This window comes from Corythoichthys intestinalis, chromosome 17, assembly GCF_030265065.1.
Source record: "Corythoichthys intestinalis isolate RoL2023-P3 chromosome 17, ASM3026506v1, whole genome shotgun sequence".
Classification (NCBI taxonomy): domain Eukaryota; kingdom Metazoa; phylum Chordata; class Actinopteri; order Syngnathiformes; family Syngnathidae; genus Corythoichthys; species Corythoichthys intestinalis.
Genome location: NC_080411.1, coordinates 1,481,673 through 1,495,135, shown reverse-complemented (window position 1 = coordinate 1,495,135; position 13,463 = coordinate 1,481,673). Strand labels below are relative to the sequence as shown.

The window sequence follows — 13,463 nt, the reverse complement described above, 5'->3', positions numbered from 1 at the left end:
GCCTGAAGAGAAGGCAGAGGGCTGAATGCAAGCAATCCTCTTGCCCTCAGCAGATAGTTCTGAAGGTTAGCGGGGGATCTGCCTGGTCATGTGATCATCTGCTAGTCTGCATGGGGGCCCACCGATCACAGTAAGCACAGATGAATCACCGACATACTGTCCAGTATCAACTCTTAACTAATGGCCCTTGGTAAAAAGGCCTAGTTTGAATGCCAGATAAATTGCACACCTCCAACATATGTTATAGATACCGTAATTTTTGGACCGTAAGCCGATACTTTACCCCTTAATTTTGAAATCTTACCCTTATAGTCCAGTGCGGCTTATTTGTTGATTTATTTGGGTTAACAGCTGTCAGAACTCTGTTCCAACATATAATATCCAGTGCTTAACCCTATATTGCCAAATGTATCACATTTGATACATCTAAAATTTCATGACTTTGAGACTAATTCAGAATTTTGACATTTCTTTTTGAAAAAAAATGATGGATGCAAGTTAACACATGCATCTTCAGGTTCCATGAGAAAAAAAAAACAGGTGTTAGCAAGGGTTATAGATATTAGAGCGCTTATTACGCATTTGCATTTTGACTTTTCTTTTTACAAATGTGAAAAAAAAGGTTTAATGAAGACCTTATTTTTCAAAATTTGTGATTCTCCGACAATTGCTTCATATTGCAGGCAGGCATTAAAGGGTTAATTTGTAAATCATAAGGTGCCGGAATGCAAAGTACATATGACAGTGCAGGGATGACGAGATGGGCACAGGTTCCAGAACATATGCAGAAAATGGTGCTGAAAACAACACGCAAATGGCCACTTGCAATGCTGTGGGACTTATAAGCCTCAATTTCAGATAATATCCATGGTATAAATGATATGACAACAATTTACAATTATTTAGGCTATAGACCCTACCCACGTGACCTCACAACTCCGCCCTCCTGACTGGTGCCGCCCAATTGTCCGTCAACACATCGTGTTTACCTGTTACGGCTACGTACATTCCTCCTATTTACGGCGTGTTTTTCTGCTCGTTAACATTAATAATCAAAATGGTGAAGGCGTGTGTGGCGGTCGGTTGCAATAACAGAGAAGATAGATGGAGAAGACGGAGAGACTTGAAGTTCTACTGGATTCTGAGAGACCTGGAGAGGAGAGAGCGAGATGGGCTGCTGCAATTCGACGAGAAAACTGGGCTCCAAACGATTACCACAGATTATGTAGTAGTCATTTTATATCTGGTAAGATGCATTTAATATATATTTAGAGGGTTTTGGGCTGACAACCACAATTAAGATCATTGCTAGGCTAATCGCCGACAACATACACGTATGTATGTAGTGAGAGTGCTATCGCTAAACCATATAAACATTAAAAGCCCTAGCTCCATTGACAAATGACATGAAATACATTAGACTTGACAGTGGATGTTAGCAAGAACAAAAGATTTTGAATTGAAAATTTCGTAACTCACCATTCCAAGCACAAGATAGATTCCTGCCGAATTTTCGTGGACGAGGACCTGTTTCACCCAACCAGCAACGAAGTATTTATAAGCCTCCAAGCTCTTAAAGTTTTTCAAACTTTCGTGAGAATAAGCTGATTTTGCGTGGACAAGATAGTTGTAAATATCAGGGTAGCTAGCAGATGTCAGGCAAATACGGCGAAGACAGCGGGTCGAAAAACATCGATTTAGGCATCAAATATGGATCTGGCGAATGGATAAACTGAAGCTTTTCCACATAACGCCTTTTATGCAACGCATCCAGTGAGTTTACGGCATCCGAAAGCACTGGGTCTTCCATGAAATGCATTATAAATTGCTCGATCAATTGAGACCATTGATAATACAGACACAAAATGACGGACAAGGGGGCGGAACAATACAGCGATCACGTGATTTTGTGACGTCGGTGGGTAGGGTCTATACTCTGCACAGCACGGGCAATTGCCCACATAATCACAGGTGGGACTTACAGAAACATACTGTCTTGTAAAACAAAAGCAAAAAAAAAAAAAATCTGAGATTACAATAACGCAAACACATTCTTTTGTGAGTTTCACCCCAATGAGCAGCCCTAACCCAAATTTCCCATAAGGGTACTAGCCTGTTGCTCCGGCTGTTGGTGGTCCACCTGGTTGACTGCTGGTGTTGTAGCTGGCACCCACTTTGGGTGGCTGAACCTGACCTGCCACAGTAACACCCTACTGCCCCGGCTTAGCTGGCTGTCCGTGAACCAGGCTAGCTGCTGCGGCGTTAGCCTCCTGCTGCATATTATTATTCTATTTTATACTGTAATGTCCGTAACTATGCACGGTCCCTTTAAAAGACGCTGGAGAGCTGTGAGGTAGTAGGAAGCGAGGAGTAGACTGTCGAGAAGCGGCATGTGGCTGCAGTCCACTGTTATTTTGTGTATTGTTTTCTTATTGTTGCCACAATAAAGTGGAGAAAACCATTAACGACTCCTCTACTTCGTTCCCCCCAATTGGGGCTATTACAATACAAAAAAAAAAAATTGTTTTTTAAATTATTATTTTCCATACACGAGAGGTGCCGGATCTGCCCAAATAAGTCCCGGAACACAGGGAGGCCAAAATCGAGAGGTGCCGGATCTTGTTCCGGCGGGATGCGGCACAAATGAACCCCTGATAATATCCAATGAGTTTGGAACAAGGGTGTAGAATTGCATAGGGACGTTAGGGACATAACACTAGCAACTTTTCAGGATGCTCAAATTGTCCCCACCAACTTTTAAGCAAACTTACTTGCATTGTATAATGAATTCAGTTAGATTGTCTTCCCACATGTTGTAAGGATGTAATACATGAAATAAACCCTACCATTATTAAGTGAATTGTTTTCATGATGTTCAGACGTACACGTCACCCCCTTTAAATAGAAAGGATATTCAAAGTTTTTTTCGGCCAGCAACAGCCACTGAAAGTAATGCAAAAAGACATCAATGTGGCAGGGGTGGGGAAGACGCCACTAATTTTGCTACTGAAAGTCCGAATTGCATCAGAGTTAGCATAACATTATACTGTGTGAACTTGCTAACTAGTAAACCTTGAGTAGAAAGCTGCTTAAAGAGAAGTGTGATCCTGTATGTTTTCTACTGTTAACGTTAATTATACTGTGCATTTATTCATTAATTAAAATGTATTTTCTACTTTTGCAGCCATTTCCTTTATAGTTTCCCTACCAATGTTGAGACCAAACCTACGCCCATGGTTTGGAAGAGTATGAAATGGCTATCTTACACTTCAAGTGCTTCCTGTGCAAGCACTTTTAAGTGCTTATTAAATAAGACCTCGTCAAGCTATAAGCCCATTTAGCTAGGACACTAGCTGATTATCTGGGCACCACAACTATTTTGGCACTCTTTTAAATGCCGTGTCTGTTGTTGTTCGCACCTTCGCACCATAAGGCAGCGATGATGGATTGTGCAAGCTAAGTTTTCATAAGCACCTTAGAAAAGGTCATATCAATAATCTGTTTCCCTGCGATTGGCTGATGACCAGGCCAGGGTGTTGTGATAGGGGAGCTGGAGCCCATCACCCAAGCACGGATAACTGGTTCTGAAAATGGATGGATGGGATGAGCAGTAAATATTGCAAGTCACGTCATTTTTTTTGGGTGGTCAATTTTGGTTTTCCACATCACAAAAGAGCATTCTACGTACATTTCATAATATAAACTGCTCAAAAAATAATAAAGGGAACACTAAAGTAACACGTAGATCTGAATGGATGAAGCATTTTTATTACATACTTTGTTCTTTCCGAAGTTGAATGTGCTCACTGTGTTCCCTTGATATTTTTTAGCAGTGTATTAAAACATGTCTTCCGGTTCTCCTAGTTGGAGTTTGCATATTCTCCCTGTGCTTGCGTTTTATGGTTCTTTGGGGAGTCGACTTTCCTCCCACACCTGAAAGCATGCATAATAGACTGTGAGTAATAATAGTTTTTATTTGTGCCCCTGCGATTAGCTGGCAACTGGTTCAAATTGTCTGACATATACTCCAGCACAAGCGAGGACAAGTGTTACAGGCATTCACCAGTAGATGGCATAAAACTCCATATTTTAGTACCGCCACTCAACGTGTGACTGAAATTGGCCCCAATTGATCTGCAAGGTTGAGAACGAAAAGTGGTATTTGGTATATGTCACCATGTCTTTTGGCATTTGACTTTTTTATTTTTTTATTTTTCTAAATATGGCACTTTTTATACGGCAAAATGGCTTTGGAATATGGTCGTTTTATTTTGTTTTTGTTATATGGCAAAATGGCTTTTACAGCGCATTGACATTCAACTAGCACCCAAGTAAGGTGATGCCATTGACAGCCATGCGTGTCCAAATTCCCCATTCATTATCAATGGCAAAAAAATGTTGTAATGGTAAGTGTATAGTAAGAAATCAGAACCACACGTTTTTCTGCCATTCAAAATGAATGAGAAATGTGTACGTGCATTGCCGTCAATGGCATAGACATGCATGGCCTGCAAAAAATGCCAAAAGCCATTTTGCCATATGCCCTCACAAAAAAAATGTATTATGTCAAAAGCCATTTTTCCATATGCCAAAAAAAATGCCATATACCAAAACAAATGACAAAAACCATTTCACCATATACCAAAAAACTACCATATGCCAAAAGCTATTTTGCCATATACCCCCCAAAAATGGCATATGTAAAAAAAAAAAAAGAAAAAAGCCATATGCCAAAATCGATTTTGCCATATACCATAAAAACTACTATATGCTGTTTTGCCATTAACCCCCAAAAATGCCATATGTCAAAAAATGCCATATGCCAAAATCCATGTTGCCATATGCAAAAAAAAAAATGCCATATGCCAAAACCCATTTTGCCATATGCCCTCACAAAAAAATGTAATATGACAAAAGCCATTTTTCCATATGCCAAAAAATGCCATATACCTAAACAAATGCCAAAAGCCATTTTACCATATACAAAAAAACTACCATACGCCAAAAGCTATTTTGCCATATACCCCTCAAAAATGGCCTACTGTATGTAAAAAAAAAAAAGTCAAATGCCAAAATGGATTTTGCTGTATACAAAAAAACCCTACTATTTGCCTAAAGATATTTTGTCATGTACCCCCCAAAAATGGCATATTTAAAAAAAAAAAAAAAAAAAGCCATATGCCAAAATCGATTTTGCCATATTCCAAAACAACTACTATATGCTATTTTGCCATAAACCCCAAAAAACGCTATATGTCAAAAAATACCATAAGCCAAAATCCATGTTGCCATATACCAAAAAAATGCCATATGTCAAAAGCTATTTTGCCATATGCCGTCACAAAAAACTTTAATATGACGCAAGCCATTTTTCCTTATGCCAAAAAAATGCCATATACCAAAACAAATGCCAAAAGCCATTTTACCATGTACCCAAAAACTTCCATATGCCAAAAGCTATCTTGCAAATATCCCCCCAAAAATGCCATTTGTAAAAAAAATAAAAAATGCCATATGCCAAAATCGATTTTGCCATATACAAAAAAACTACTATATGCCTAAAGTTATTTTGCCATATACCCAAAAAAATGCCATATGCCAAACTCGATTTTGCCATAAAAAAAAAAAAAAAAAAAACTACTATATGCCTAAAGCTATTTTGCTATAAACCCAAAAAATGCCATTTGTCAAAAAATGCCACATGCCAAAATCCATGTTGCCATATACAAAAAAAGCCATATGCCAAAAGCCATTTTGCCATATGCTCTCACAAAAAAAAACAATATATGAAGCAAGCCATTTTTCCATATGCCAAAAAATGCCATATACCAGAACAAATGCCAAAAGCCATTTTACCAAATAACCTAAAACTTCCATATGCCAAAAGCTATTTTGCCACATACCAAAAAAGTACTATATGCCTAAAGCTATTTTGCCATATACCAAAAAAATGCCATATGCCAAAAGCCATTTTGCCATATGTCATATGCCACTTTTCGTTCTCGCTGTCTCCCCAATTGATAGTTGCTATATACTTTACTTTAGACATACCTTTCAGTTGGGTCAAATTAAAAGTTTACAATGTGGAAGCAGGGATTTGATATCCTTTGAAAATGTCCAAAGTGAGTTGTACGCCAGCAAAGCTTTAATCTTACATGATGATTTTAGGAAGCAATTTGCATCATGGGCTAGGTACGGATAGACAACAACCTTTTGCACTGATGGACAGTTTTGTCTTCAATTAAGATAACATAGCATCTTGAATATTTGCTATTACATTCAATAAAAAAAGATTTTACAAAATAGCTCAGTTTCACAATGAAGCTATTTGTGTCCATCAGCCATTTCAGGCCGCACAAGAAGATTAGAGCCCAGTGGAGAAAATAGATGGTCCGTCTTGACTGGCTCGTGTGTCTACTGTCTCGTCGAGGTTGCTGTTTACTATGTTTACTCGCAACCCTTGAACTTGGTGTTCTCTATTTGGTTAGCTTTAATCGGATAAAAAAGGGACATGCACGGCAGTAGACAGGAGACCATTTTGGATCGTAATTGTCATGCCGCTACGTTATGACAGCAGTAATCTCAAGTGACCGAGGTTAATCCCGGGAGTTTGTTTCTTTGCAGGGGGGAGAAGATGAGAGTGGTGAATGTTTATGTTTGTGTGTCGAGACGTCTCAATAAGCTCAGTATTTTGAGTTTAACAATAATACAACATCACTATTTCATAAGCCATATATTTGTTAAGTACTCACACGTGCGCGTCCATTTTCAGAACTTACAATAATAGCCTGTTTTCCAAAGAGTTCCACTTTGAAACCCATTTTAAGTGTTTTTAGGCTCCAAAACGATAACGTTTTATTAAAGGGAACCTCTGTCCTAAAGACTTGTAGGCTCTAATAAGCCACAGTTGGTCTTTTTTACTCACATATTTGATTAGAAACACATACAGTATATTATTGCTATTGATTTAAAAATCTATAATATTTAGAACATGTTTTGACCTCTGGAGGGTGCCATGTTTTACACGTGCAATCCGCGCTGGGGGTGATGGCGCGGTTGGGATGGACTGGCAGAATAGCGTTGCTGGTTAGCAGGCAAAGCTAGTATGATGACTGGCATGATTGTCACACTTGGACGGAATGGAACGGAATCACGAGCAGAATTCAGTCTTTAATGAACACAAATAATCAGAAGCAGTAACAAACTGAGGGCACTCCAGAAGGAGGAAATAACCAGCTATGAAATAAAATGGTACAAACAGTAAACAAGAGAGCCAGGCAAAACGCACCGGAGTACAATACTATAACAAAGGACTTGGCACGAGGCATAAAAGAGCAAACTGTAGAATACTATGAATAAACTCACAACGTAGAATATCTTGGACTATGAATACAGGCTGTAGTGACGACCAAGGACGAAGACACTTTGGCACGAGACTAGGGAGGGACAAACAATTTAAGCACTTGAGGAATGTGGCACAGGTGGGAACAAAAGGTAATCATAATCAGAGACAGGTGAGACCGCAGGAAGGGTGAGTGGTGGAAGCAGGAGGGTGAGGCTTCAAAATAAAGCAGGAAGAGACAATATACCAAGACATGACAACCCTCACCTAGACGTGACAATGATTTTGTCACATTTACTAAAATTTCAATGTAAACTTGTGCATTTATTGAAGATTCAACCAAAGCCATCTCCCCAGTGCCTTTGCCTGACATGCAGCCCCATATCATCAAGGACTGAGGGAATTTTGATCTTTTCTTCAGGCAGTCACCTTTGTAAATCTCACTGGAACGGCACCAAACAAACGTTCCAGCATCATCACCCCATCTAATGCAGATTCTTGACTCATCACTGATTCATCCAGTCATTCACAGTCCATGATTGCCTCTCCTTAGCCCATTGCAGTCTTGTTCTTTTCTGTTTAAGTTTCAATGATGGTTTCCTTTTAGCTTTCCTGTCTGAAAATCCCATTTCCTTTAGGAGATTTTGCAGTTTTGTCACATACCTTGACTCCAGCTTCCTCCCATTTCTTCATTTGTCTTGTTGTACATCTTCTGTTTTCAAGGCATATGGCCTTTAGTTGTTTGTCATGACGTTTTGATGTCTACCAGAATGCTTAACTTTAAAAACCTTGCCATGCTGTTTGTACTTGGTCCTGGTTTTTGATACAGCTGACTGTGAACAGCCCATATCTTTTGCAGTCATACATGTAGCGTTACCTTCTTCAAAAAGTTTGATAATCCTCTCCTTGGTCTCAAGAGAGATCTCTCTTGTTGGAGCTATGTTTTTAACTGCTGACTAACGAGCAGATCTAATCTGAGGCAGGGGCTCAATTAGGGAAAGAAAATTGAATGGGTTTGTCTTTATTTTCTACTCAGAATGGAGTGATTCCATATTTTTTTCCCAGAATGAAGTGATTCTACATTTATTTCCCTGAACTTGCTCTATAAAAGTAACATTTACTGACCACCACAATGTTTTTTATTCATTTCTTTTAGTGTTTCTGAACGCTAACGAGTTGCACTTTTGAAAAAAGTCATGATTTTTTAAAGCTTTTTATCCGTTTGTTCTACATAATAAAATGTCTGAGTGAGTGCTCGTCCGGGACTGGTGATTCCTTACTTTTTGCCAGGGGTTGTACATGTCTTTCTATCCGTGATACCCTTTAAGAAATGAGCACAACAACATTTTCATTTCAAGGTTTTGAGTTGCCTAATGTTTTATAACTACCCCAACCAAATCAGCACTCCGCTTTGCAGTATTAACTGGGTTTGGCTTTTCCAGTGGGGTTTGTTGGATTCTCCTGACACGCTTGCCTTGCTCCAACAGTCCAAAAATGTAAATGCCATTGCACCTTTCTTCAGTTACATAAAAGTCTGATTGTATTTTCAGGCAAATCTTTGGCAGGTTTGAACACAGAAGCCAGCTTACGGTCAGGATTTCTAACCAACAAGATTACCTCTAGATTTAAGCACCTTATTTAGTTCCCGGCAATGAAAATCAGTTGTAAGCTGGTCTGCGTTTGGACGTATATAAAGAAGGTGGCGTCTGACACAAGACCCAATCTGGTGTTTGACCACATACGTGTACTTCTTGCACATACTTGGACATAAATAAGGTAAGACAAAGACTATATTTTAAAGTGACATTTTCTGAGGGTTGAACAGAATGCAGGAAATGGGTTTAAATTCAGACATTGTTTGGGAACAAGCAGCGTTTTTCTTCTCGAAATTGGATATTGAAATTCACTGTATGTTCTCCTAGAATGGCATTCTCCAGGCTGACCATCCTGCTGGTCGTGCTGTCCTGCATCGAGAGCTGTCTGGCCACCTCGTGTGTGGTTGACAGCTTTTCCGTCAAAGAGGACTTTGACCCCAAAAGAGTGAGTACATCCTAAATTGCAAAACAAAGAAATCAAAAGCAACTCTGACATCCCTGACTGATTAAGATTGTGCATTTAGTACTCAGGGAAATGGTACGCTCTGCAAAAGAAGGATCCCGAGGGCTTGTTCCTGCAGGACAACATCTCTGCGGAGTACACCATCGATGACGACGGCAGCATGACGGCTTCCTCTAAAGGACGAGTCACCCTCTTCGGGTTAGTCGCACACCGCAGTTTTCTCAATTAAAGCAAAGCTAAAGTCCTGTGACCTTCTGGCATAGGTGGAGTTTGACCTTTGTGGAGGGGGGGCACAACATGTTGGTGACCCCGAAACGCAGTGTCAGCAATAAAATTAACTTACAAAATATTTATAATAAGTTGACAATGAGCGTTCTTTGTTTCCCATCATTCTTGAGGGGAATTCTAAATCAGGCTGCTTAGGCAATACTTTTCGTCAAGATCGTCATCCATTGAAAATGGTACGCCCGCCGGTGTCGTGCCAATGTAGTTACCCCACTCAAAAATTGTATCTCCTGGGCGGAGCCATATGGAGGTTGATTTGTGTCTTTATTATTCAATCAAAAAGATGTTGCTTCAAAAAAAAAAAAAAAAAAGTTGCTTCAATCAAACTTTATATTTTCAACCAAAAAAAGTCTCTTAAAAGAAAAAAGTGTTTGCAAAAATAAATTTGAAAAAAAAAAAAAAACACGTGAAAGCTATTTTTTGTTGATTGATTTTGTTTTGTTTTTTTTTTGATTGAAGTAATGTTGATTTGTGTTTGGGCCACATTTTGGCTTGGATGTTTCTGTCTTTATTATTCAATCAAAAAGTAAGTTGCTTAAAAAAATATATATTTTCAAAAAGAAAAATCACTTCAATCAAAAAAAAATTTCAATCATATAAAACGTTTTTGAATGCGAAAAAATATACCGAGATTGAACAATTTGCATTTGAACACTTAATTTTTCATTAAAAAAGTTTTCTTTGATTTGTGTTTGGGCCATATTATGGGTAGGACATTTGTGTCTAAATCATTCAATCCCCAAAAAAGTTGCTTCAAACCATACCCCCCCCCCCCCCCCCCAAAAAAAAAATGTTTGAAGAAAAAGATCATTTGAAAAGTAAAATTGCCCTCTATTTTTTTTAAAATTTATTTTTTATTATATGCAAAGCAAATGACCATCCAAGGTAGTCACATGATCTGTTCGAAAAATAATTTTGACTCATTATAAAAATATATTTTTGGGTTCATTTCATTCACTTTTGTTGCATTTTTATTGCTTTACAACTTTTATGTATATAGAAAAGTCAATTTCATGCAATGACGCTTTTCGGCCACCGGGGGGGTGGGGGCCTGGCCCCCTTCTAAAATCCGCTTATGCCTTCTGGAGAACATTCAAATCCGTTTCAAACTCAATATCATTTAAAAGAAATGGCTAACGGATTATTTGACTGAAGACTGTAACTTTTACTACCCAACCAGGCTACTAGTTGCCTACCACTGCTGTGGTTTTCTCGGAATTTTCCCTAGCTGCTGCTAGCGATTATTTTATTAATCGAGTAATCTATAAGCTAGTTAGTTCGAATAATTGTGTCATCGGATTAGAAACATTTAACGTGTTGAATTCAAGAATTCTAGGAGATGTAAAACAAAAGCTTGCTAATATAGCACTTTCAAAAGAGCATTAAATGCGAATATAAAATACAATTCCTGAGTGTTTCTTTAAACCATGCAGAATTACTTTCATTTAAAACTAAGCTAAAATACCTGAGCTTAGCCTTAAACAGAATAAAAGAAATCAGGATATAAGTACAACAAAAGAACAATTTGCTAACTTGCATAGTGAAAGTCCATTAGCTTAAATGCTAAGGTTTTTTTGTTTGTTTTTTTTTTACAATACTCTTAACTAATCATTCAAACACATTCCCTCAAAAACAAACAAACAAACAAACAAACTGCGAAATATACTTCTACAATAAATAACGAATGTGTTAAAAAACATTACCTCAAACAAAAACATACCTCATGTTGGTCTTAAAGGGAGCAGCTGGATTCAGCCATGTTAGACGAGTTATGGCACATTCACTGTTACCAGTAGAGGGCAGTGTATCCACCCAAAAAACATGCAGAATTACTTTCATTTAAAACTAAATTAAAATACCTGAGCTTAGCCTCAAACAGTATTAAAAACAGTATTAAAAGAAAAAAAATCAGGATATAAGTACAACAAAACAACAATTGGCTAACTTGCATCGCACAAGTCGGCTATCTTAAATGCTATAAAATGCTAACGTTTTAAACAATGCTCCTAACAAATCGTTCAAGCACATTCCCACAAAAACTGCGAAATATAAAAAAAATAACGAATGCGTAAACAAACAATTAGCTCAAAACAAAAACATACCTTATGTTGGTCTTAACAGGGAGCAGCTGGATTCAGCCATGTTAGACGAGTTATGGCACATTCACTGTTACCAGTAGAGGGCAGTGTATCCACCCAAATCAATATATCTAAATACAACACTTTCAAAGACAAACCATTACAACATCACTCTAATTAAACGAATCTTCGAAGCAGCAAAATTTGATTCAAAGCTTTTTTTCCTAAGCGAATGAATTGATTAATTGCTGAAGCACTAAAATTTTCTGTATTATAAATGTCTAGAAATGAAAGAAACATGAGAGTTTTTCATGTTTTCACATTGTAGGTTCTGGGTGGTATGCGCCGACATGGCTGCCCAGTACTCTGTCCCCGACCCTACCACTCCCGGCAAGATGTTCATGAACTACCAGGGACTGGCCAGCTACCTGTCCAGCGGAGGTGAATGTCAACAAATATGGTTTTGTATTTCCTCTTGCGCTTTCGCATTGGTTTAAATATCCTTACCCGCTTCAGGCGACAACTACTGGGTGATTGACACCGACTACGACAACTACGCCATCACCTACGCCTGCCGCACCCTCAAGGATGATGGCAGCTGCGAGGACGGCTATGCCATCGTCTTCTCTAGGAACCCCCGCGGCCTTCCCCCCGCCATCCAGCGCATCGTGCGCCAGAAGCAGGAGGACATCTGCATGGTTGGACAGTTCCAGCCCGTGCTGCAGTCCGGTGCTTGCTAAAGGTGCAAAACAGGCATGGAAAAGCCAAACGGGAAATGAGCGGTGCCACCTGGCCGCGGTTTTTGAGGCTTGAAAGCCAACCTATTGTGGAACAACGTGTTTGCATGGACTGATGTAATAAAAGTGTAAAAGGATGACCACCTTACCAACCCTATACCAAGTTTATGAAGCTGCTCCTTTCTTGTGATCTATGAATGAGTGGAACAAATAAAATATTTTTTTTTTCTAAAACCACATTTCTGTCTATGTTTTGATTCTGCTACGCATGAAAATGTGCACCTTGTAGCTTGAAAACACACTGAGCTCCTGATCCCTCCTGATCCAGCTAAGGACCAAACAAACTCCATGTGCACAACAGTAAAGGGCTTACTGGTGGTCTGTTGTTTACACATTTTAGTCATGTGATGCTTATTCTACTGTAGGCCAAAGAGCAAAGACCAAGGTGATCACCACCAAGGTGATGATGCTGGAACTTTTGTTTGGTGCTGTTCCAGTGAGATTTACAAAGATGACTGCCTGAATAAGACATCAAAATTCCCTCAGTCCTTGATGATATGGGGCTGAGTGTCAGCAAAGACACTGGGAAATGGTTGTGCAGGTTAAATCTTCAAATGCACAAGTTGACATTGAAATTTTAGACAGCTTTCTTATCCCTTCAATTGAAAATGTGTTTGTCATTTTCCAAGATGACAATGCATCCTGCCACAGAGCTAAAACTCTTAAAGTGATCCTCTACCTTAAGTACATGTAGGCTCTAATAAACCACAATTGTTCTCTTGTACTTAAATATATTGTTAGAAACACATAAAATGTTAGATCAATGGCAATATTTTATAATATTTAGAACACATTTTGACCGATAGTTGGCGCCATGTTTTGCGGGCTCGCAGGGATGACGTAAATGGGATGTTTCCAAATGTGTAGCGTATACAACAATTGCGTATTGCTGCCTAAACTCGC

At 38.8% G+C, this 13,463-nt stretch overlaps 1 protein-coding gene across 1 annotated transcript; it reads left to right on the top strand.

The window, feature by feature from the left end:
- The first annotated feature begins 8,998 nt into the window (after positions 1 to 8,998).
- Positions 8,999 to 12,739, top strand: rbp4l (retinol binding protein 4, like). The gene is made up of 5 exons (XM_057819262.1): positions 8,999 to 9,118; positions 9,265 to 9,382; positions 9,462 to 9,598; positions 12,092 to 12,204; positions 12,280 to 12,739. Exons 2-5 carry the CDS (start codon positions 9,266 to 9,268, stop codon positions 12,501 to 12,503), a joined length of 591 nt encoding a protein of 196 aa, XP_057675245.1. The 5' UTR covers positions 8,999 to 9,118; position 9,265; the 3' UTR covers positions 12,504 to 12,739.
- The last annotated feature ends 724 nt before the right edge of the window (positions 12,740 to 13,463 follow it).

Bases quoted from the DNA above. Each gene is read 5' to 3' on its own strand.
- rbp4l (XM_057819262.1), top strand. From the start codon at position 9,266: ATGGCATTCTCCAGGCTGACCATCCTGCTGGTCGTGCTGTCCTGCATC. The intron at 9,383-9,461 runs GTGAGTACATCC...TTGTGCATTTAG, and splicing joins AGGACTTTGACCCCAAAAGA to TACTCAGGGAAATGGTACGC. The intron at 9,599-12,091 runs GTTAGTCGCACA...TTCACATTGTAG, and splicing joins GGACGAGTCACCCTCTTCGG to GTTCTGGGTGGTATGCGCCG.